Source organism: Nothoprocta perdicaria, unplaced genomic scaffold (assembly GCF_003342845.1).
Source record: "Nothoprocta perdicaria isolate Ctin4 unplaced genomic scaffold, notPer1 scaffold_26, whole genome shotgun sequence".
Taxonomy (NCBI): Eukaryota; Metazoa; Chordata; class Aves; order Tinamiformes; family Tinamidae; genus Nothoprocta; species Nothoprocta perdicaria.
The window spans coordinates 4,021,466-4,046,008 of record NW_020455488.1 but is presented as its reverse complement, the minus strand read 5'-3'; the positions used below and the strand labels follow the sequence as shown (position 1 = coordinate 4,046,008).

Sequence of the window (24,543 nt, the reverse complement as noted above, 5' to 3'; positions counted from 1 at the left end):
TGATATGCCAATATTTTTGCTGTCGGTAACGCTTGTCCTGGTGCAGCGCTGAACAGAATAGAGCTCAGCGGAGGCTGATGCTAAAATGCTGTAAGATATAGCAGCAACTGCTGGCAGCAGCATCACTGTGTTTGTTTCTTGTGATACTTAAATCTTGTGGGGTTTTTATTTTTTTTCCCCACATGCACATTAATTGTTTTCGTTGGTTTTCAAGATACTTAACTAGAAAAGATGATGCATATTGAAGTGTCAGTAGGGAAATTACTCATGTTTGCTGCTTGTTAGACTTCTTGCAAGTGTCCTCGAGATTTGCATGTGTGAAATGAGGTTTCATGTTATTCTGTTCCTGGACACTCATGGTATATATCAGAAGGTTACTGGACAAGATATGCTGTACTTTTGTTGCATGATTTCCCACTCCTGGTCTTGCTTAAAAGTGCTTACAAGCTGGGACTAGAGGGTTACTAAAAAAAAAAAAAAAAAAATTAACCAAGAGTTGGATTCTCTCTCTAGGCTGCCAACCTGCACTCTGTGCTGTAGGAGTAATGTAAATGTCAATGGTGATTGCTTCTGCAGGATATGAAATAAATTGTCCTTTCTTTTGAGGCTTTGAATAAAACCTTGAACTTTCTGCTCCATATTCCTGATAACATATTATAGTGTTTTTTTTTCCTCAAAAATTCTGAGTAGTTTTGGGAAATAGCCGAGGTTACCTGGGGAGTCCTGCCCCGAATCGTGGCAGAAAGTGGGTCCAAGCGCAGCCCAGGCTGCCTGCCCTGTACATGTCTCAGTGGAAAACACAAGCTCAAGTTAGCTGTGACCATACCAATATTTAAAAGTGGAAGTGGTAATTGAGAAAGTAGGGAGATCAAAAGCAAAATGTATCAGATCTGAAGAAAAAGTGTTTATTGTGACAGTAAATAGCAAGAAGAGTCTTAAGTGTAGCAGGAAGAGTCGGGAATTAAGGTTGCTAGACGAAAGAGTAGATGTGTATTGTTGATAGTTGAGTGAGAGAGCGCGGCTCAAATATCCAAATCATGCAAAGAGGAGTGATGTTTTAAAATAGACTTTGAAAGGTTATTGGGCTAAACAAAGAAGCACTTCCATAGCTGGCTAACAGCTTCTCTGAACAGGCATGGAAAGTATTTACATGGTCATCAGAACATAGTGGGAGATTTCAAGTCATTTGAAGCGACTAGCTCAAACAGCCATCACTCTGTTTATTTTCTTTCTTTTAAAGCATTAAGTGTATTATGTGACAATTTTGACCTGAGTGCAGCCTAAGACTTATACGTTTTAACTTAAAACCAAAATATTATGAACCCAGGTTTTTGTAGCTAAGTGATATGCAATCTTGTCTTAGCAAGTGAACATTAAAAGCAAATCACAATGCTCATTTAATGTGACTGGAGCAGTAGAGTGTGTAATAAATATAAGTATCAACAAAATTTCATGCTGTTTAAATTTTGCTTTTTACTGTAGGGAATGAAACTTTAACAAGAAATCTCTTTGTCAAGGCCTGGCTAGCAGCAAGAAAAGTGAAGTATAGAAGAAATGCCCTGATGAGAAGGTAGGAAAGAAATTGAAAGAATTCATAAGACTTCTGATTTTGAGAGAATTCCTGTAATTTCCTCCCTCCCAGGATTTTTCCATTGCTATCAAGAAAATGTAGGGGGGAAGGCTCATCGTTCAAATCTGGCAGACGCAGGGAAGTGATGAAGTTTTTCCCCAGGTAATTGCAGTTATTTGCAGGTTCTCTAGATTGTTGAGCTTGTGTAATTACATGAACTCAACAATCTAGAGAACCTGCAAATAACTGCAGGTTATGTGCAATATCATGCCTGAGAAGTGGTTCTCAGTAGCCTTAGTAGGACTGACTGATCCAGTTAACTTCACTTTGCTCTTGCATGATTAGCCTCAGCGTTGCTGTGTGCAGGCAGAAGATAATGCTCCAGCACGTGTACGAGGCTGTTTGAGGTGTGGAGGCTGTTGGAATTTCACTGCCACACTTTAGAAACTGGGCCCTGATTTGTCTGTCATTCATTCTGAGAGTTGCAGACAGCTTTTCTTTAGGAGATGGAATGGACAGGATCTACAGATTTACATTGCAAGATAGCTGTGATTCTTCAGTTATAAGATAACTGTTGATGTGTCAGTCCCTTTACCTGTGATGCTGTCTTGTTTATTGAAGCAGACTAGTTGCTGCTAATACACTGGAGTTAAAGGTTTACTTATGCTTTTAATTATCGTAGTTTTATTATTATTATTATTACTAACGTTGTCTTCCTTCTAACTTAAAGACATTGTGTTGTATTCTGGGAAGTGATGTAGTTTTATGAGATTAAAATTTATGTGAAAAGAAATACCCCAAACACACCCACGCCAGTTTTCTAACTCGGAATTTTTGAGATGAAGTTCAGATTTGTGGTGGTGTCTGCTGCTTGATGCTGAGCCTGTGGTTGCAGCAGCCTTTTTCACATGTGGCAGTATGAGCTGCAGCTTTCAGTGCATGCACTTGCTCTCACGTGCTCTTTCCTCCTCTCTGTTTTTTTCCTTCTTATTTAATGGAAAATATTTTTGCTGTTGTTGTTGGAACTTATGATAGGGTAAGCGTTGAACTATTACTTAGCCAGGGCGTACTCTTTCTATATAACTGAAGTATTTGTCGTTTGTATGTGTTTGCTTTGTATTTTTTTTAACACTTCTTGATATGTTGTCAATTGATACAAATTTCTTAAAGCAACTGCTTAAGCTCTGATATGTCTTTTTAACTTAGTAAGAACAAATGCTTGTGCATTGTAGCTTTAAAAAAAGTCTATTGGAGCTTATTCATTGGTTTAGAGAGACTGAGTTGTTAGAGACCTGTTTTGAGAACCATTTTTGAGATGGTTAAAATTTACTCTAGGTAACATTTTGCAGGAAATTGTTATGTTATAAAATAGTTAGAATTTCCTTGTGTTAGCTTAAATATTTGTGTTTGGTTTTATGTTAGAGTTTATGGGTGCTTCATTGAACTTTCTCTCCATGTATTTGTAGCCAGCCTACTTTGAATTTATGCGCTGATGTACAGTTAAATAACATACATAAGCCATGATTGAATTTGTATGTTTTTGGATATATTACTCAAAGAGAAATTTGAGTGTGTAATAACTATTCTCATATACTGCTGAGTAATCTGTACCTGATTTTTGAAACACCTGAACTTAGTTTGATTTAAGCTTAGTTTGATAGCTGCATTCTGTCTTCTCTCAGAAAACCATCTGAGTATTTACAATCTGTTATGATGCTATAAGCTGACTATATTGTTTTCTAGCAGTCATGTGTTCTAAAGTGTTTCATGTTTCTTTCCACATGTTTAATAAGCAAAAAAAAAGAACAGATTGCTTGTGTTTTTTTTACTAGTGTTTTAAGATTTTCATTATTGAAGGAAAAAAAAGAGAGAGAGGAGTTTTCATTTCCTTGTAACTTTGAGCTAGTTGGGTTAAATTACTCCAACAGAATACAGACAAGTTGCAAATAAAAGAGAAAGGGAAAAAGAAGGGTTTTTTTTTTTTAACATGATTTGTTTGAGGTGATAATGGTGGTTTGATTCAGGCTGATATTTTGTTTCCTGAACAGGGGACAGGTGGTCAGCTTGGAGAAATTAGGTTAGAGGCCCAGTATTGACTTTGGACATAATTACCTTACTCTCCAGTAGGAGATGTCCAAATATACTTTGCCGCTTTTAACAAAGATGTGTTGGTGAAAGCAAAAAGCGTGATAGTATGAAGTTTGATAAGACTTAATACTTGCCATCTGGAGTAGGAAAAAATAAAGTAGCCAGAATAAGAGTGACATGAAACTGAAGTCTTGTACCAAACATTTCAATTGCGTTTTGAACTCTCTGCTGAGTTGTTGAATGTTAGTAAGGTCTTGGAGCTGCCTTATTGCAGCAGTCTTTCCTGCGATAATTTTTTTTCACTGAAACAAGATTAATTCAGCAAGAGAAAAATTTAAATAGCTTGTTTGGTTTAGAAGTCATGGAACTTAATGGCAGTAAAGTTCTTGAACCTCTCTGAAGGAGCTGCCACTATGGTATCTTAAATAAGGATTTTTAGACCATTTTCCAAAACTCTGTGATCGAAGAGCTGAACATGTTGTTCAAAAGCATTTTTTTATTTGTAAAATCAAGCTATTGAATAAGACATTGACTTTCACTGACTTCTCAATGATATACAAGAGTTTCTGGGGAAGAAGCAGCTAAATCTCCTGATATAGAATACACTACATTGATTTCAGGCCATTTTTTCATCATACAGGTATAACTTTAGCCTGTGCAGGATTTCATTTACAGCAGTTGTAGCCAAAACTACACAAAAAAGTGGCATGTAAATAATTCTGTGCCAATATATTCTAGGAAGGAAGGAGACCATTTCCCAATATAATATGACTGGAACAGCAGGACTGCATTCTCTTCTGTTATGAAAAATTTCATGTGGACTTGAGTGTTTTTATTTTATAGTGGCCCATAGACCGTTGAAGGTGACTTAATGTGATATAAAAGCTGCTGTATTGCTGGCTATGACTTGGTTGTATTTCAAGGATTGAAGTCCCCAAACTTGGCACCAAGTCCTACCATGCAGAAATACTCCAAGATCCGACCTTTGTCTAATGTAAAAGTCCGTAGCATGAGATGGTCGCAAGTGCTATAGTTCTATCCTTAGAGTAATCAAGACAGCCTTTGTATATATTTAATACTAAGGAAGTAAATTAATTATAGATCATACCTCAGAAAGTCTGTGCTGTTGTAAACAGAGTGGAGTAGTAGTCTGTATGCTAAATATGTAAGAACTGCTTCTTGGCTGAGTGGTGAGCTTGAAATACTGAGTTATTTGCAGAACCTTGCAGCAGTATTTTCATGTTATTCTTGCTCTTGGTTCAGCTATTGTGGTGTGTAAGTTAACAGGAGGAGGCCACTTGGCTTTTCTGTTCTTTATATGATGATGCCAAGATTAATATTTAGCTGTAATGATCATGACTCAAGATTCCAAATGTGTTGAGAAGGTCCTTAGAGAAGAAAAAAAAAAGTGATCTGATGATGGATTTTACTACTTTATGTTGTGTTATTTCCCCTTAATATTGTCGCAATATTCTTGTATTTCAATGATATTTGATCATTTCAAATATATTTTAGAATTTCTTTCAAAAATATTGGTATATGTTTCTTTTTTGCTAGGTTTAACATCTTGTAATGGAAGATGGAAGACAAAGGGGCTCGTGTCGCTGACTACTTTGTTGTCGCAGGATTAACAGATACTTCCAAACCACTAGAGGAAGAAATCCACTTCAATGATGCTTGCCATAAAATTGCTAAACCAAAAGAACCTATTACTGATGTAACAGTAATTATTAAATCTCTGGGGGAGGAAGTTCCTCGGGGGTATAAGTGCATAGATGTTACTCCATCAGGACTCTCTGCAGATCTCAATAATGGGAGCCTTGTTGGACCTCAAATATATCTTTGTTATCGCAGAGGAAGGGATAAGCCTCCACTTACTGATTTGGGGTGAGTGCTTTTATTTTGTTACTGCAGGTGATTTTGGCAGGTTTTTTTTTGTGTTTAGTGAGCAAATAAAGTGAATTTATTGGAATATCATACACTTTTTTTCATGTTTTGAAAACTCTTAGCAGAAAGATTTTTGTTGACTTGTGTACAGCCTTTACTGTATTGTAGGAAAAATGCATGCTTGGTGAATTGTTATCCTTTGCACTTGGAGATTTCAAAGCAATTTATAATAATTTTCAATGTTTGTTATCTCACCTTTTTGAGTGGGATAAGGTGTATAATCTTGTTTCAAGAAGACTGCAATGAGAAGTCAGTTGTGGGATGTTCTTGGGATTGGGCAATCAATCTGTAAAAGAAAAGGAACACTATTTTGCTCTCATGTTCTGCTTACTGTAATTATAGATGAGGAAAATCAGCCTGGTTTCCGTTATGGAACTTTTATGTCATAATACAATTTGATAATACAGCTGAACTTCTCAGTAGAAGTATGTTTTGATCAGTGGTTAGACAAGAGGTATTGTTGAAATAATACTATTTTGTTATATCTCTGTATTAGTATCATTGTATTTTTATTTTTTTTAATAGAGTACTTTTGACTTTTGTTTCTCTCATTTTAACTAGGGTTTTATATGATGGGAAAGAAAGAGTAAAACAAGGTTGTGAAATAATTCATACTACTCCCTATGGTCGGGCTGCTAATATTAGTGGGAATGCCTCATCGCAAAGGGTGTATGTCACTTACCGAAGAGCATCGGATAACATGACGCAGAACACATTGGCTGTCACAGATATATGTATAATTGTACCAAGTAAAGGAGAATCCCCTCCACATACGTTCTGCAGAGTCGACAAGAATCTTAATAATAGTATGGTAAGATTCACAATCTGGATTTTTAAACACTTGATATTCAGTGATGTAATGTTTGTGGAATTTTTTTTGGCATTTCTAAAAGTGCCTGGTAAGTAACTTTGATAATCACTTTCTAAAGATAAACTACATTGTGGGAGAGTTGGAGTGTTATGTTGCTCTGTTCCTGCTTGGATGGTGTTCTCAGAATTGGCCTAGAAACGCTGATTTCAGCTTTGGCTTAGAGATACCTAATATTTAGGTATCTCCTAGCTGACGTTGCAGCCCTATGTGCTGTTTTTTTTGTGGAATCCTCAAAAGCAAGCATGCCAAAGAGAATGCTGACTGCATAGACAAGAATTATCATGAGAGTATATCAATGTACCTATACTTGTTTTTTAGGCACTTGAATAAGTGGCTGAGAACATTAATAAATGCATTATCCAGTTCCACCTATCCCTATATTGATTGGGTTATGAGAGTGTTGTCTCATGTAAATTATTGTATTTTTCTTCCATCCCTAAAAGCACTGTATGCACTCAGGAGAGTAGCCTTCTTTCCCATTCTGCAGCCTTCCTGTTTTCTTTATTTTCATGTCCAGGAATGGAGAACTTAAAGAATATTTAAGTGCTACCAGTGCCAGAAAGGAAATTGTTGTTTAGAAATTGCAAAACTATGACATTATGTTGAAATGCTTCACCGAATGTGAATAAGACTTCAAGACTAGCATGATTAAAATAAAAATGCTAGCACAGAAAAGCAAATTGTGAGGAGGTGTGTGTCTGGGTAAGCCAGAGGTGTAACAAGATGAGGAAAGCTTTAAATATTTATATGGATAAAAATTGTACTTGGCGCACGGTAGTTATTTTAGCAAGTGTTTTGGAGAAGAATTTATAGATCTTGTGCCTCAGTCTATAAACCAATTCACTCTTAGAGGTCAGAGTGAGGACTGACTGCTGCGAAGCAAACACTGGGACTTTCCAATTAGCCCTTTATGGCCCCAGTGAGAAAGGATACTGAATCCGACCCAAACTTCTGCAGCTTGATTTTCTACATCGTTATATGTACGTTATTTTTTTGCAAACAAGAAAGTTTCTTTTCCCACAGTCATTTGTTATGCTTTTTATTATACATTATCAAATAATCCCTTAATTACTTTTGTTTTACAGTGGGGCTCAGCAGTATATTTATGTTATAAAAAGTCTGTGGCAAAAACCAACACCATATCATATAAAGCTGGTATGTAACCACCATTTTGCTTTTTCTAATCTTCAATTAAAAGTGTACAAGCTTGTTTGTAATGTAGCATGGTCGAATTATCTGAACACAGATGCTGTTCTGATAATATCCCAAAATTAATCTTTCCTTGAAGAGCTTTCTTAAAACACTGTCCTAAAATTGTGTCATGACTCTTGATCTCAAAATCTGCATGCAGTTGGAAGCTCAGTTGCTTTTGATAGGTTTTCATAAGCCTGCATGTCTCCCACCTCTGTAGTTATTGCTGGTAAATATTTGTTATGAATGTATGTGCATATAGAAAATACTTTCACCATAAAAATTACTCGCTGTATTTTCATGATTACTTTAGGAAACATTTTAAAGAATGCTGCAGGCTTCCACGGCCCGTTAAACATCAGCAGGATTGAGCTCTCTAAAGTATTTTTGGATTGTGTATCATGTTTATTTTATTGTTTTGTTTATCAGACAGAAGTAGGTTCAGTGTGGCTCCGAGGAAACATGGGCTTTTAAAACCCTTGATGTTATTTGAGTGTAAATCATGAGCATGATTCAGAGTTTTAGTATTCTTCTGAGAAAACTGCTTTCTGTAAACCACAGTAGTTCAGGTCTGACCGAAAGGTGTTTAATAAGATTGTAACAGAAACAAAATAATCTGGTAGTAATTGCACTTGGTAGTAAATTGTCATTCTTGAGAGGAAAGACCACCCTTTTTGATTACCATTTCCTTCTGTTTACTAATATTTCATATAGTCCCAGAGTATCTGAGGTTAGGAGAGATCTAGTCCAAATTCTGCTGCTCATTTTCTCTGTATGTTAGGAAAGAATATATAGTGATTATATTGTCTAATATTGTAAGAAATTTTAAAACCTTCATACAGTGCCTTTTTCTCAAATTTGCAATGCTCTTGCTTGGCAGTAGGAACGGAGAGATTGCTACAAACATATGATATAATTAAACTGCTGTATGTGAAGAGCCTCTGCTTCAGAACTTTGTGTTTTACAGCTGTATTTTAAACTGTCTGAAATACTAGTCTGATACCATGTAAGCTGACTCCTCAGTTGAGTTGGATCAGCATAATTAATTGGTTCAGTCTTGTTGATCTCCTGAACTATTTTCATAATAGTCTAGAGCAGTATTTAGGAATTCACTTTTGGGAATTCACTGCTAGATTCTGGTCAGAGGCTTTCCCGTTAGGCTTTGGGGACCATGCTACTCCTTTCCAGCTCTACTTTAGGCGTGATGATTTAGACCTAGCCTTTACTGATCTCCTGTAAGGAGTATATGCCCATATGCAATTTTTAAGGGAGTGCTTTTATGGAAGAAGTTGATATAAATTGGCTCTTGCTATTACATCTGTAACTGCCTATTTACGAATTGTCTTTATAGGTTTGATATGCAGATATCCAGAAGAAGATTATGAGTCATTCCCATTACCAGAATCTGTGCCTCTTTTTTGTCTGCCTATGGGTGCAACAATTGAATGTTGGCCATCTAACAGTAAATACCCTCTACCTGTTTTTTCTACGTTTGTATTAACTGGAGCTTCTGCAGAAAAGGTAACTAAAAAGCTTTACAAAGACACCGATATTCACCATACATAATTTGAATTAAAAATGATTGCATATCTATACATAACAATGACAATAGATATTTTTGTAGCCAAGCTTGAATATATTTATTTTGGCTCAATTCAAAGACTATTAAAGTAAAAGGTGCCTTGCATTTTTTTTGCTGCTGGGCTTTTGATCATATAAATTCATTCTCCTGTCTTTTGCCTTCCAGTCCTGTTAGCTCTGTGAAAGTACAGAGCTTAAAAACAAATGGATGTGTATTTGTGGGTATATGTAGTCAAGATTTTGCTGCCAACATGTAAGCAGCTTTCCAAGCTTGTACTTTTCCTGTAAAGTAAATAGAATTTCAGAGGAATACCATTTTGTGTTGCTTATAAAGGAATCCTAAAATATTTTAAAAGGCAAATCTAGAAGCAATTAACTGTAGTTGCAGTCTGTATAATCATTTTTCTGTCTTACTCAAATCCTTTTTTAAATTACTCTTTTACGGCTTTAAGAATTTTACATAAATAATAGTCTGCATTTTCACCGCCATAAGAATGTTCCTGAATAAATTACTTCAAAAGATGATGCATTATTTAAATTTTCAGTCACTAACATTGATTTGTTTTCCTTGCATGTTTGGGGCTTGTTGGATTGCTTTGGAGAATTAAGCCAATGTATTCACTTCAAATTATGCTGTTTGCAGGTATATGGTGCTGCTATTCAGTTTTATGAGCTGTATCCTGAAGAGAATCTGACTGAGAAACAAAAATCTCAACTAGGATTAGCAGCTGCTGCTGAGGGAAAGTCAGATGTATGCAGAACAGTTCAAACAAACAAGTGTATCTGTCTGCTCTCTCACTGGCCTTTCTTTGATGCTTTCAAGAAGTTTCTTACCTTTCTGTATCGTTACTCCATTTCTGGTCCACATGTTCTACCTATTGAGAAGTAAGTAATTTAGAAGAACTCTTTAATAATCACATCAGTTGATGTGGGCTCTTTTGATACTTACAATCTTCCTACAATATCCTTTTGCTTTTAGTCATTAAATATTAAATGTAATGATTACACTTAATCAAGCATTTTTCTCCATTGGATAAATATGTCAGTTTTTCTGTACTTCTTGTAAAATGTCTGTTTTTTAAAAAAAAATTGTGAATTTAGTACCTGCAAAGCCATCTCAATCCACCTCTGCCCCAATTGTTTATAATTAGCTGACTTCCTGACTTAGAAATTAGCAGGTTTCTGTAAGTTAAGTGTTAAATGTTTTTCACGCCAGTTACAGATATCAATCACTCCTTGACTATGAGCACTTTTTTGCTTTTTAAAAATCTCAAGCAAATTAGTCATCACGAGTAGTGAAAGATTACTAGTGCAACATACGTAAATAGACTGAGTTTGAATTATCTCCCATATGGAGTGAGTAAGCATTTGGAAACAAAGTGTTTATTGTTCTCCTGACTTTCAGGATGCAACACTATAAGAAAGGGTAAGTTATTTCTAATTTGTCGGCTTCGCAGACCAAGTCTGCACTTTAAAAGATAATCTAGTTTACCATTTTGGTTGCTGCTACTAGAAAAACAGATCCTGGCCACGTTATCTTCTGTTAGGTCTTTGGGTTGTTCTTTTACTTTCGTCTTAAGAATAAGTGGGTACCCTTTTTAAATAATCCCACTCCTACTGTCAGGATTTTTTGTCTTGAGGTAAAGTAGTTTAGGCTTATAGTTTTTATTAAATTGGTATTTTTATTTTCCTTTTAGACATATTTCCCATTTCATGCATAAAGTTCCCTTTCCATCCCCTCAGAGGCCAAGAATTCTAGTTCAGGTAAGTATAAATTTCTTGTATAGCTATGTCGTGAGTGACTGTTAAGCAATTTAGTGAATGGAGAATGATTTGGTGTGTGCACACAATTTTTCACTTTTTTCTGTATTTTTTTTTTTACCTATTAAATTCAGACATTTAGCTTATACATATCTGTCTCCAATTTAGCTTAGGAATTCAATAAATCATTACAAGATACTATTTGGTGAACACAGATGGAAATTTATTTAGTGTGTATGGAGATTAACAAAAAGACTGTGTGAAGTCTTTCTGTTTGTCATCTGTTTGATTCTGCAGCCACTTTTGAAATATGCTACTGCATGAAGACTGTGTGAACTAAATTTTTAAACCAGATGTGCAGAGTATATTATTCATTGTTACCCTTACTCCCAAAGGGTTTCATTCTGTCTCTTATGTAGCATACAGTTCTTATTGAAAACTGCAAGAGTCGTGCACACTTAACAGAGGTGCAATTTATCAAATATATGGCCCTTTTTGTGTCCTGCCTACAAAATCTAGCTTGGTTTGTTGTGCAAGTGAAACAATACAATATACGAGAACTGGGTTATTTTGCTTGAAACTTCAGCCATGGAAACTGTTGGTAGAAGAGAAGAAGTCTCTATCTTGGAGATTTCTGAAGTGCAGCATTATTAAGACTTTTTTTGCCTCCTAAGAGACAAAGCAGGTAGAGACATTTTAATTTTTTTGGAGGAGTGAGAGAAGACAGATATTTTTACTAGTTGTTTATTCAGCCAATCCTGTGGTTTTGAACACGTTATTGCAAAAAGATATGTTACTCTGCTATTACTCGAGTAAAGTAGAATACGGGGAGCCCTGTATTCTTCAGGCTTTGTGTTGTAGCCACTGTGGTAGGGAAAGTCTTTCAGAAGAAGTAGAATATGGGGTTATATGTTTATGATATGTATTAAATAATCAGAAGATTCTCCTTTGCATTTAGATTTATGGTGGGTGACATTAGGGAAGTGAAATGAAGTTATGTGCCTATATGAGACCTTAAAATAAAAATTTTTTTTAGAAAGCTATTTTGTCAAGTTAGTACAACTGGTAGTACACCTGTACGAACTGATGATTAGTGTGATTAGTACACAGCTCTTAAGGTTAGCAGTGATTGTTCAGATCTACAAATAAATACACCCTTCAAGCTGCCTCAAGAGACTTTTGGGTTTGAACAAAGTCAACAAGAGTCCAGATCCAATCACCCTTGACTTTGTGGCTGTTGTGCACCCATCTAGGCACAGCACAAGTAACTTTGTCTTCAGCATTTGTGCTACTAATTCGCCTGATATTTCTCAGCTTAGTTGTACAATTTCTGCGACTTACTAAATTACTATTATTGGCCGCATGTATGCGTATGGATAGAAAATGCATGACCACTTGACTTAGCAAAGAGGATTAAGCTAACCTATATCTCGTTAACTTGGATTTACTATGGGCTGAAAATGTGTCAGCTGAACTGTGATAAATTGATTGCATAGCTCTACCCTTGTACTCATTAGGCTCCTATTCATGTTGAATATACGAATGATTTCTTCTGAAGTAAAATCATTGTAAGGAAGAACATATGCTAATAAGATCTTAGTTTGGATCTTCAACTAATGCAAATTTCAGGGATTCTATCGAAGTTGAGCTGAGCTGTTTTTACCAGCTGAGCCTCATTCCCTTGTCTTCTGAAGAAAACTTTGTTTTACAATACAGTCTGCCATTTTCCCCCTTCACTTTTTTATACTCTCCTCATATCCTTGAAAATACAAAATGTTTCATTTTAATCAGTTAGTTTATTTTTTCTTTTTTTGCAGTATTAGGTAGTTTAAATTTCCTATTATGAATATACAGTGTATTTAGTTCCAGATAAGAAAGGGTCTCCTTTGCCTGGTTCTCATTAAAATTTAAATACCGTATAATGCCATGTTCCGTTCTCATAGTACTGAACAACTGGATTGTAGAAGATTCAAATTAGTTTTAAATGTTCAATTTTTTTAATGTTTTCTAATAAATATTTGCAAGTTCAGAATCAAAAGAATATATTTTAAAATCTTTTTTAGCTCTCTCCACATGATAACCTGATTCTTAGCCAACCTGTGTCATCACCTCTTCCACTGAGGCAAGTAAAAGTTTCTTCTGCTTAATTGTGAAATGTGCTCTGACTTAGAGTGCTGAAAAGGTACAATGTTTTGAGTTGTAATTATGCAAATTAACTTCCCTTGTCTGGTGCATTTTTGTGGTTAAATTTGATTTTCCAGTACACAGTGTGATTGGACTAGTCCTCTGGCAAAGACATAGTTGATAACACTGTTTTTTGAGATAATCATGGTGGTTGTAGAAGCAAATTGTAGATTATTAGATCCACTTTGCTAGGAGGTGGTACCTGGGCTCCCTGGGTAGTACAACTTTTGAGTTGCTGAGTAATTTTAAGGAGTTCTGTGGCTATTTTAGCTTTAATGCCTGTGTACATGAGAACAGTAGAAAGATCAGCATGCATGCACTCTGTTCGAAGCTGCTGTTCAAAAGAACGTGTATATTGCTTCTATTCTGAAAATAGTCTAGCCTGGCTGAAGGGTTGTGATGAATCATAGTTACAGATGGGAAGAAACTGTTTTTCACTGAACAGTGCAATGTGTTAAGATGTCTGCCTTGAGGTCATTTTTGAAAGAGATGTGCAGAGTTTATGAAATCTTATGCGTTGTTCCTGTTTTCTTATAGAAGACGTTTTTTCTTCTGCCCTCTTGTTCCTCACCTTTGTGTTTATGTTCTCTAACAGTGGGGGAAGGTTTTCTACACTGCTTCAGAATCTAGGACCTGAAAACGCAGTAACTCTACTTGTGTTCGCTGTGACAGAACATAAAATTCTCATCCACTCGTTGCGACCTTCTGTCCTTACTAGTGTGACAGAAGCATTAGTCTCGGTAAGTAATGGTCCCTTAATTATATGTGAGGGGAAAAGATATAAAAGACGCATATTTTTTCAGGTAAAATCTAAAACGAGTAGTAGTGCTCTTGGACTAGAAGAATACATAAAACCAAGACTAAAATGTGAAGATCTCTAATGATTTTTCTCTGTTGTGATTGTACATGAGGATAGTAGGGGAAAAAAATAACTATATCATTGGCTGGTTTTGCCTAAGTACTGTAAATAAGCATGTTGTTTGGTCATCATAGTGCACTGAAGGCAAGTTCCTGAATTTCCCATATGGATCTGTATCCTCTTTGGTAATGTGTTTTAGATGTGTACTATTTCTGTCCTTCTCACTAAGCATTGTTTTGCTACCTCTAGTGTTTGCAATTACTATACTGGAGAGCATTGTTTCTACTGAAATTTAGGGAAGTGGATCAGTCTTTAAGACTTCAGTATTGGTGCTCTATTACCTGCCATCCTGAGTAATTTTTAGAACAAGAGTTGACTTCTTTTATCCCTGCGTTTATATCTTTATACATGTTTAAACCAATGTTTTATCTCTTTGTGCTTTCAAAGATGATATTTCCTTTCCACTGGCCCTGCCCGTACATTCCTCTCTGTCCCTTGGCGCTGGCAGATGTTTTAAGTGCACCGTGCCCGTTCATAGTGGGAATTGATTCAAGATACTTTGATCTCTACGACCCTCCACCAGATGTTAGCTGTGTTGACCTAGATACCAATACAATTTCTCAGTAAGTACTTATTAATGATTCTTTTATTGGGCTTTTTTATTCTCTCTAGTTTCAAAGGCAAACAGAGACTTTGGGGCAAGCTCTTTTGTTGCTGGTTAACCTCAGAGATCTTTTAAAATTGCTAAATGGTCTTTCTTGAAATGAGAATTTTAGAAGTAACAGCTCTTTCATTTTTTTCAGTTCATTCTGTGGAGTGGAATTACAATCCTTATGGAACATGATTCCCTGATTAGTTTTTCTAGCATTAAAAAAATCCCATTTCTTCACATGGGGATCTGTTTGAAAATTCTAACAGTAAAATTATATCCTGTATATGGACAGGAACTTTATTGTAGAGAGACAAGCTTGCATGAATTAATCTTAATTGAGACTTGGAATCGTTCCATTATTTACAAACCAGAATAATAGTATTATAGTACGTCTCCTTCAGATCGGTACAAATGTTGCATTTTTGTCTAGTACTAGGTATCCAGCATCATCCAGACTAGCAAGGAATAGCAGCAAATGTTACTAAACCTTGTCAGGTTTAGCAATCAACAGCTGTTACAGGAGTCTGGCAGCACAAGAAGAAGGCATAGATGTAGCTTATTTCACAGTCATTTTGCCTGAAGAAAAGATGGGAATAAAACCACAAACTTATGGATCAACTGTTTTGGCTCTTGAATTGGGATGAGAAGCAAAAGGTGCCAACAGTAACACAGGAAACTTCATGCAAACATAAGAAAACATGCCCATATATATACACACACATATATATATACACACACAAAAATACCTATACATACACTGAGAAAGAAAGCACACGTTCCTGAAGTTAATTGTTTCATTAGCTTTATATTCATTAATCAAATTTCCTGTTTATAGCTGTTTCTGTATTGATACTGTTTTAAACTCCTTTGTTGCAGTCTTCTTGGAACAAATTAATTCTGTTGCATTATAAGGATACCTATTAACAAAAGTATCAGACGTGGTTACAATTTTTACAATTCTGTGGTTCATTGGGTCTTGAGGCTTGTTGGTGCCCTCTGTTGACAAAGACCAGGGTAACTTTTTACCATGGGAGTGATATATTTAAGCTCAGGTTAATCTGTACTGCATACGAAGCAGTTACCGTATCAAATGTTTTTCTGAGTTGCAACCAGCATCTCAGTTGTCTCCATGCTATTTTAACTAATTACAGCTTTGAAAATATTGTCGTTGTTTGCCTGTGTAATGGCAGATGCTTAATAATATTATCCATCTTTTTTAGGAGTACTGAGTGAATTATTTCAGTGTTAATGACTATGGCTGCATATTTCTCATCCAGAAATAAGGGGAATTGGTTAGATGACTATGACTAAATTGCCGTGGAGCATGGAGTAAATTAAGTCTTTTTTTTTTTTTTTTTTTTGGTGACTTATTTATTTTTTTATTTATATGTTGCAGTCCAGTTCTGTTTTAGTGTGACAAACTGTTTATTTTCTCTCATTTTTTCTGGTGGGGCAGAAGAATCTTCTGGACACAATCATATATACTTTTGTTTTTGTTCTTGCAGAACTGGAGATAAGAAAACTGTTGCCTGGAAGATTTTACCAAAGAAACCTTGCAAAAACTTGATGAACACTTTAAGTAACTTGTATCAACAACTGGCAGAATGTGAGTATGAAAGTACAGGATAAGACAGACATTGGATATTGTGCGTCTCAGTTAACGGATAAATGTAACTAGTTAAATGTGATGTTCTTAAGTCTCCCATTATGCCAAGTATAATAATGTATGCTACAAAAAAAAAAAAAAAATAAATAAAAAAATAAAACAGTGATGAGAAGTCACATTGCAGGGTTTGGGGTGGGGAGCACTGTTAACACATGCTTCTGAAAAGGTACTTGTATTTTGGTTTGTGTTATGTGCAGATGCAGGCAACTTGTAATGTCAAGCAGAATTCATTGTCCTACTTATGATTTTAATAACTTAATGTGTTACAGAACTTAACAGAGCTAAGCTATTAATGAATGAGTAATTTTTAATATTGGAAAAAAATGTTGTGAAACATTATAGCACTCTTGTTCACAGTGCAACAAAGACCAAGAGAAGATGCATTAATGGAATTGGCAATGAATGACTATGACTTTAATTCTGGGAAGAAGTTGCATCTGCTAGATTTGGAGATCCAGGAAGCATTTCTGTGTTTCATGGCCTCAATACTAAAAGGTTACAGGTCTTATCTCAGGCCTATCACGAAGGCACCCTCTGAAACAGCCACAGATGCAAGTTCTCTATTTGAACTACAAGGTAAACAGTTATAATCCTGTTCTGTGCATATTATTTTACTATTTTATATTCTCTCCTAAAGAAAGAACAAAAACATTTGCCATGTGTGGTGAATGATGGTAGAAATGTAAGTGCAGGAAAAATTGTGTAGTACTGGCGAAGAGCACTAAGAAGATTATTGCTTATTAGAATGCGTGCTGGCTTTTGGTGAGGACTTCTTGGTTTAGGTACTCCTAAATGCTTTTTATTTCATTTTACAGGTTTCCTCAAAAGCCGAGATCGTTCACATCAGAAGTTCTACACATTAATGACCAAAACTCAGATGTTTATTCGCTTCATTGAGGAGTGTTCTTTTGTCAGTGATAAGGATGCAAGCCTTGCATTTTTTGATGACTGCGTAGATAAAGTATGTATATTCCTTACGTATCTAGCTTTTTCACTTGTGTCATTGCCTTGATGTAGAACATGGCAGAGTATATTTTCAGGCAACGCTATGCTGCTGCTTTTCACTCCATTTTTCTTACAGTCATGAGACCCTTCTATTTTCTTTTTGTTGAAGCAGAAACTAAAAAGAAGCCCACGTTCTTGCAAGTGTAAATGCAGTATTGCAGAAACTTAGCCAGATTCATTCTGATGTGTCCTAGGCAGACTTTGCCTGGGCTAATGCTTCTTTTTGTGCAATATTTCGATCTGCTGTCCTGTTCCTTAGTTGCACTACTGTTATACCTTGTTGTCTGTTGCCATCCTGTCATCTCTCCTGTAGCAAGGATTGTATGATAATGAGAGTGGAACTGGTACTTGATCACAAATGGTGTTTTTCATTAGGTAAGCTTAGAACTTCTAAGCAGTCTACTGAACTGGAACTCATAGTAGTAGATCTTAGTTAAATCCAGAATGCTGGATTTTCCAGTGGAAAGTAGGGTTATGGTTGAGAGAATTTTGTGGAAGTACATATTATTCAGGTGTTTAAAAATTTAAGATGTTTAAGTGGAAGATCCAAGTTAGTACAGTGTTGGGCACTGTCAGGGGATCACTTTTTCCATGTTACAGGGCTAGGTCAAGCAAAGTCCAGATATATTAACTTTTAAAAGCTCATAATTCTAAGGAAGTTATTAAAAAAAAAAATGGTCTGACAAAATTCAAAAAATTTCAGAAATTATTTTCTTTTTGGAAGAACTAAACTGAAATCACAGTTTTGTGAAAATTGAAGAAAATCTAGACCTACTTTTTATCTTAGTAGTTACCTGAAATATTCTATTCTGGGACACTGATGTTTAAGTAATGCATGTGTTGTCTAGGATTTCCTGTAAAGTAGGTCACCTGCTGTTCGTTCGGTAGGAATTAATACTGAAGACCATTAAAATCCCTATTTACAGGGAGTAAAGTGCAGAAGAGCTCAAATGAGTTGATATTTAGAAAATAAGTAATTATTTGTTTCAGGTAAATGTGAAAGCATGCTCTAATGTTGCAAAATGTTCCTTGTAGTTTTAGCTAACCTCAGTATTTTATTAGGATTCCTGAAAAGGTACTTCACAGTGGCACAGCATCAGTTACATGCATCTGTGGATTGTAAACTGGTTTAATTATGAACATTTCTGTAAGACATCTGCCTCTTTGCACAGTTCAGTGCAAAAATCTTCAGCATGTTGCGCTTGTTTTGCTGTATGCCAGTTTGGGTTTAAAAATGGTAGTCTCATAGACAGGGAAGTAGTCCCTGTCTAAACCATACTGAGCAATGTTTATTTGTCGTTGCATTGCAGGTTGTCTCTGCTTAATGTTAAATAGGGCTTGTGTTCAAAATGTGACAATTTGAATAAGTGCCAAATTCTCTCTGTGATGTTTCATTTTATAGAATGATTAGAGGATACTGAAATGCGTGTCCTAGCTAAAGGTACTTGCTGGGGAAATTAAATAGTTTCTCTAAATTGTAATAATTTAAGTTTGTTGCTGGATTGAAGACTGCATGTGAGCTGTGCATCTATGCTGAGCATTCACCTTTTCTTGAAGGCTAAGTGAAGGTCATAGAGCCGAAGCAGAGACTCATCTGTTCCAGTGCAACTACTTTGCTAGCTGATACTATGGGCAGTTTCTTTATAGTACACAAAATATTCATGATGATGCTATGAGAGTAAATTTTGAGAGCATACTTGTATTTCTCTAACTTCTGTTTCTCTGTCTGAGGATTTATATCAGTTTTATTACGGGGACAATTGCTTCTAAGCCACTGCTAAATGTGTGGAAGCTGAGATACTGGAAGTATTTTGCATTTAGGGTTTGTTATGGGTTTAGAATTACTTATGAAGCTAGGATTTCGTTCATGTGAGGACATGAATTCTCATGTGGGGTTTTTTTGGAATATGACATTCATTCTTTATTCTTGATGTCTTATTCCTGATAGTGTTTTCAGAGCAACGTAAAGGGTCAAAGTGCTCCAAATATACCAAGGAACATCCTAAGAACTAAAGTTTATCCAAAATGCATTACCTCGATGATGAAAATATCTTTGTGCATGTGGTTAATTTGGAGTAATCTGGTTGGTTAGGTAAACCAGCACCTAAAAGGGTATGCATGAAATGTCATAGAGTGAGTGGTGTTAGGGCACTTTCTTATAGGTAGTTATAAGCCACTGGGTTGAGACCAATTCTTATATACTATGAAATTAGTTATCTGGAAAACATGATCTAAGGCCTGTCTCAGATATGCTATAAGAACGCTTTAAGATGAAGAGTAATTTCTTCCCCATGTTATTGTATCCTAGACAGCAGCAGTAGAAATTTAAGTGATTATCCATTTTTGTCTGCTGGAAACATGGCTTAATTCTCACAAGTGTCAATTTTTTCCAAAGATTTAAATGTCTCAACTCTAAGCCATTGATTTTAATGTATTTCACTGCTGAAATATGTGACATCCTCAGAAGAACTTAAAATACCAAATAGTTTCATTTTTTCTACTTTTCAGGGGCCATATGTTCTTGTTACTTGGCTGATTAGATCTGTTAATACTTTCCATCTGTCTCATGCAGTAAAATGCATAATTAAGAGCACCTCTTTGTATGTTTATCAAATGTTAAATATTTAAGATTTCTGTGAGAAACTGCTATATTTCCATGTTGCTAGGGAGAGAGAACTGTGGAAGAGGCTGCTTTTGTACATGAATCTTGTGTTTCTAAGCATTAAGCCCTGAAGACTATATATATCCATGTTCCACAGGCTTCTCATTTTTGTTTCATCCAAACAGCGTACTATTTCCTTCAATGGAAGGAAAAAAACAGTTTTAATTAGTTTTTTCAACAATAAACTTCTAGTCAATGAAGGTTTCAGTTATCTAGCGTTTAAATCGGTTCATGGAGCCAGTGTCTCAGGGTGGAGCTTGTAGGCTTGAGTTAGACCAATTGCTATGTCTGATACAATTACTTTAAAGCAGTTTAACCAATAGCACTCGATTGTCCACAATTTCTGACTGCAGATTCATTGCTGCTTCTACTGTTACCTACAAACTATTCTAGGTGCTGACCAAAATACAGGATGATAAGAACAGAACACTGCTATAACTTATCTACCTTTCTCTCAACAATAGCAGGCTGATAAAGCAAAGATCTAAGTCCAAATTGCGTTAGAAAGCAGAGAACAAAAGGTTATGAAGAAAACTACTGTAGTCTTTGCTTACGTTTTAATGATAATAGAGGCAGCTTGAAAAAATCCTGTTCCTGAACTGAATTTCTGCCTTAGCTATGAGCTGCAAGATTACCAATATGTGCTGTATTTTCCCATGTACAACTGTTGAGCTACCTGGAAGAGGAAAGAAGTCATGACTTTCCTTCTTAGATAGGTTGCACACTTTTATCACGTCATTTCATTGAACATGTATTTCTGTAATACCCACAAAGGAGTTGTCTGGAGAGTCTCAGTACATCAGGTAATTGGATAAAGCTTGTTGTTTTCAGTGGTTCAAATGCAGAGGAAAAACCCATAACTCTTCTTTTTCATATTGTTAAATAGAATCGAAGTTAGTGTTGCTGTTTTGAAAACAAATTTTTAGAAGTACTTTTACTCAGATTAATCCCCATAATACCTGCAAATAGGAAGTACATCACTTAAATTAAACAATGACCGTCATTTCTGAGTAAAGTTTACAAAAAATGATAGAAGATTTCTAATTTGTATTTTTTTAAGACATCCCTATTTTTAAAATGCAATCCTCTGATGTTGATACATTTTTTGCCCTGCTAGACCATACTGCTTTTACAGCTTTAACTACTAACACTACTAACTGCTTTCTTTTTTAACGTATCTTCTCCAGGTGGATATGGACAAGACTGGGGAAACACGACTTATAGAGCTGGATGAGTCTTACAAGAGCGAGCATACAGTTTTCATAACACCACCTGAGATCCCTCACCTGCCAAATGGTGAAGAGCACCCTCTACAATACAGGTAGTTAAAGGAAACAGTAGGGCACCAACCACAGTCATAATTGCTGCCCTTTTACAGTTAATTTCTAGATTCTTATGATAGCCAGAGAGTATGTGGGAGTTCTTTTTTTTTTTTCCTGTAGCTTTATTTTACTTAAATTAAAAATCTGTATATAAAATCACTTATTCCTAGCTCTTCTAAAGTTTTAATGACTCTTCTGTGTGTACAGAAAAACAGAATCAAATATACCTAGGAAAGCCAGAATATTGGGTTAGCTGTTGATAATTTCAATTTTAACTTTTTAAAGAAATAGTGGACCCCGTCTGCTGGCCTGCTGCTGCTCTAGTGAAGAAACAAGCTGCAGATGCCTCCTGTTTTGAAAGAGCTGTTAGGTTTCAGATTCAGGGAAGATAGTGTTGCTAGTTTTAACAATTATGTGAAATGAGATGGTCTGATTTCCTCATTAACTGTGAGAAACCTTATTTAATCTTTCGGATAGCTTAATATTCTTCATATTGATTTTTTTTTTTTCCTTTTTACTTCTGTCATGTGATGCTCACTAGAGACTGATCTACACAGATACTTTAGGATTAACTGGAATCAATACCAATGCATTTGACACAATTAAAAGAAATGTCATTATAGCAAAAATAGTTAAGTATCATTGGTTTTACTGAAGTAATAGGTTGAGAGATTCTTTTTATGCAGACTTATGCTTATGAAGTCATGCGAAGTGTCTAGCAAATGATTTCTTGAGCAGTTTCTTTAAAGATTTGTTTTTACTCTCCCCCTCCTCCTGTGTAGGTTCTAGTGTAATTGATTTCATGTGCGTTTATATGCCATGTTTTCTTTGGAGCTGCTTGTGTGACTTAAGTGGCAATTTCTTTTACAGCTACAATGGATTCCCAGTTCTAAAACTAGATTTGTTTGAACGACCTGAAGCTTTTCTGACAACACCAAATAACAAACTGTCCTCAAAAGCCAGTAGTCCCAACAGCCCATCACCAATGTTCAGAAGAACTAAACAGGTACTTGCAAATATTCTTATAGGGTGAGGTGTTTTGAAAAACAACGGATTGCTGCTTTCATTTTGTACTAAACTACGTCAACGGCTGCTGTTCAGCTAACCAAGTATCACTGATAAGGTGAATATAGGGTTGCCATGCTTTCCCCCGCCCCCTCCTTTGGAAGTTTATATATGCTTTTCTCATTTACAGTAGTTATTGTATAGGGTCCCTGGGCATAGGTGGTCTCTCTATGCTGTACCTTTATCTTCAGTGTCTTCATGCTCTTTTTCTGTGAGCATAAATTGTCGGACTTCCACTGCTACTTTTTGATTGCTTTTCGTATTTGAGGCCTTTTAAGAGGGACTCTTTTCCTTTCTCATGCATCTTGTAAAAAGTGCAAACATAGAAATAAAAAACTTAGGAGGATAAAATTTTTCAGCGACAGCTTTTGGTGTCCCAGACTCTACTTTCATTCTATTTGTCTCTTTGTGCTAGTGTTTCAGTTCGTGTGGGTCTGATAAGGCATGTTCAATTCATAAAATGAAGAATGCCTATATAATACGTAAATATGTGTAAATCGTCTTTATTTTTCTTCATAGGAAATCAAATCTGCACATAAAATTGCTAAGAAGTACTCATCCATACCTCAGCTTTGGTCCAGGTGCTTGTTGCGTCACTGCTACGGTCTTTGGTTTATCTGCCTCCCTGCGTATGTCAAAGTGTGTCATTCAAAAGTCAGGGCTCTCAGAACTGCTTATGATGTGCTACAGAAAATGCACACCAAAAAAATAGATCCGCCTGATGAGGTAAGAGAGCAAGCCCAAAACTTCAGAAACAGCCCGCATCCTTCTAATGTTGTTGAATGGAGTCTATTTTTGCAGAATCAAAATACTAAAAGGGTGTATTTTTTAGGTATGTTACCGAGTGCTTATGCAACTGTGTGGACAGTATGGTCAGCCTGTACTAGCAGTGAGAGTTCTTTTTGAAATGCAGAAAGCTGGTGTTGACCCTAATGCCATCACTTACGGCTATTACAATAAGGTAAGTATTTGAGGGGGAATGCATTTTTATCTGGGTAAATATAAGGACCCTGCTCTGCACATGAAAAAAGGAGCAATTCAAATTAATTTTGTCTTATCTGGTAACCCTGAAAAGTACAAAATAGAATAGTTGTGTCTCTTTTGTGAGTTTAGAAGGCTACTTTGTAAGTACAGCATGATAATGAATTTGAATTCATTTAAGTGTCTGATTCCTAACTGTTTCTTATGGTGACTGCATTTTGATATTTCTGAAATAGGCTGTTTTGGAAAGTACCTGGCCTTCAAGCAATAGAGGAGGCTATTTCCTGTGGATGAAAATAAGAAATGTTGTTTTAGGAGTAGCACAGTTTAAAAGAGCCTTGAAAAAACTACCCGCAAGCACAGCGCATACAACTTCTTCTGGTATTCACTTATTTTTTCTATATTAAACTACTAGTATTTCAAATAGTTTTCTGTTATGATTTTGATAAAACTTTTAAAAAATCATATATCATTTTTATAAAACAGACTTTTCTTTTGTCTTAATCTCAAATACTCTGCTATTAATTGCATCAGATACTCATGGCAGCAACATATAAACGTGAAATCTGTGTAACTTTTATCCTAGTTCATATCATATCTAGTTTTATGATTTATAGTAACTGCTGTCTAAGCTAGTCTTTTCTGACCAATTTTCCCCTAGTTTATTTTTGTTTACGTGTTTTGGACACTGAGATGCACCTAGAATAAGTCTTTGAGTTTAGATTACACTTTGCAGGTTCTCATTTATTTAGAATATAAGCATAACATTAACAAGATGGGACACTGATTTTCATTTTCTTTCTAGTAAAAAGTTGCTGTAGGTTAGATTGTTGTACTATAACAGAGTAAACCAATCTTTAGCTTGTGACTTTTGAAAGTACTTCTGTTTATAGTGTTAATAACTTGATGGTAAAGCAAAATAGAACAGTTTAAAGTACAGCAATATAGGCTAGTAGTATGCTTAGTTGTAGTTGATCTCAGCAAACCCCCAAGCTATAGTCTACAAACACCTACATATAAATCTTCTGACAAGAAAAATGGTGGTCTTGCAGCTCAAATAATTTGTCTAAACTCTCAGGAGAATCGTTAAAGTCATCCTTCTGCCTCTGTTGTTGGCCTTTTGGGTGACCTTGAGCAA

The 24,543-nt window shown here is 35.7% G+C and overlaps 1 protein-coding gene across 3 annotated transcripts in view; it reads left to right on the top strand.

The window, feature by feature from the left end:
* Positions 1–24,543, top strand: part of DENND4A (DENN domain containing 4A) — a 41,432-nt gene that overhangs the window by 6,097 nt on the left and 10,792 nt on the right. For 2 of the 3 annotated variants that reach the window (XM_026040492.1, XM_026040490.1), the window contains exons 1-18: positions 1,501–1,570; positions 5,216–5,545; positions 6,167–6,416; positions 7,562–7,631; positions 9,019–9,188; positions 9,892–10,133; positions 10,946–11,012; positions 13,073–13,131; positions 13,789–13,933; positions 14,500–14,675; positions 16,210–16,310; positions 16,728–16,946; positions 17,186–17,331; positions 21,225–21,358; positions 22,230–22,365; positions 22,944–23,150; positions 23,257–23,385; positions 23,642–23,786. In XM_026040492.1, coding sequence (XP_025896277.1) covers positions 5,238–5,545; positions 6,167–6,416; positions 7,562–7,631; positions 9,019–9,188; positions 9,892–10,133; positions 10,946–11,012; positions 13,073–13,131; positions 13,789–13,933; positions 14,500–14,675; positions 16,210–16,310; positions 16,728–16,946; positions 17,186–17,331; positions 21,225–21,358; positions 22,230–22,365; positions 22,944–23,150; positions 23,257–23,385; positions 23,642–23,786 — 2,704 coding nt within the window. In that variant the 5' untranslated portion in view covers positions 1,501–1,570; positions 5,216–5,237. Of the gene's footprint in view, positions 1–1,500; positions 1,571–5,215; positions 5,546–6,166; positions 6,417–7,561; positions 7,632–9,018; positions 9,189–9,891; positions 10,134–10,945; positions 11,013–13,072; positions 13,132–13,788; positions 13,934–14,499; positions 14,676–16,209; positions 16,311–16,727; positions 16,947–17,185; positions 17,332–21,224; positions 21,359–22,229; positions 22,366–22,943; positions 23,151–23,256; positions 23,386–23,641; positions 23,787–24,543 lie in introns of those variants that run through there. The other variant, XM_026040491.1, reaches the window with a different exon arrangement.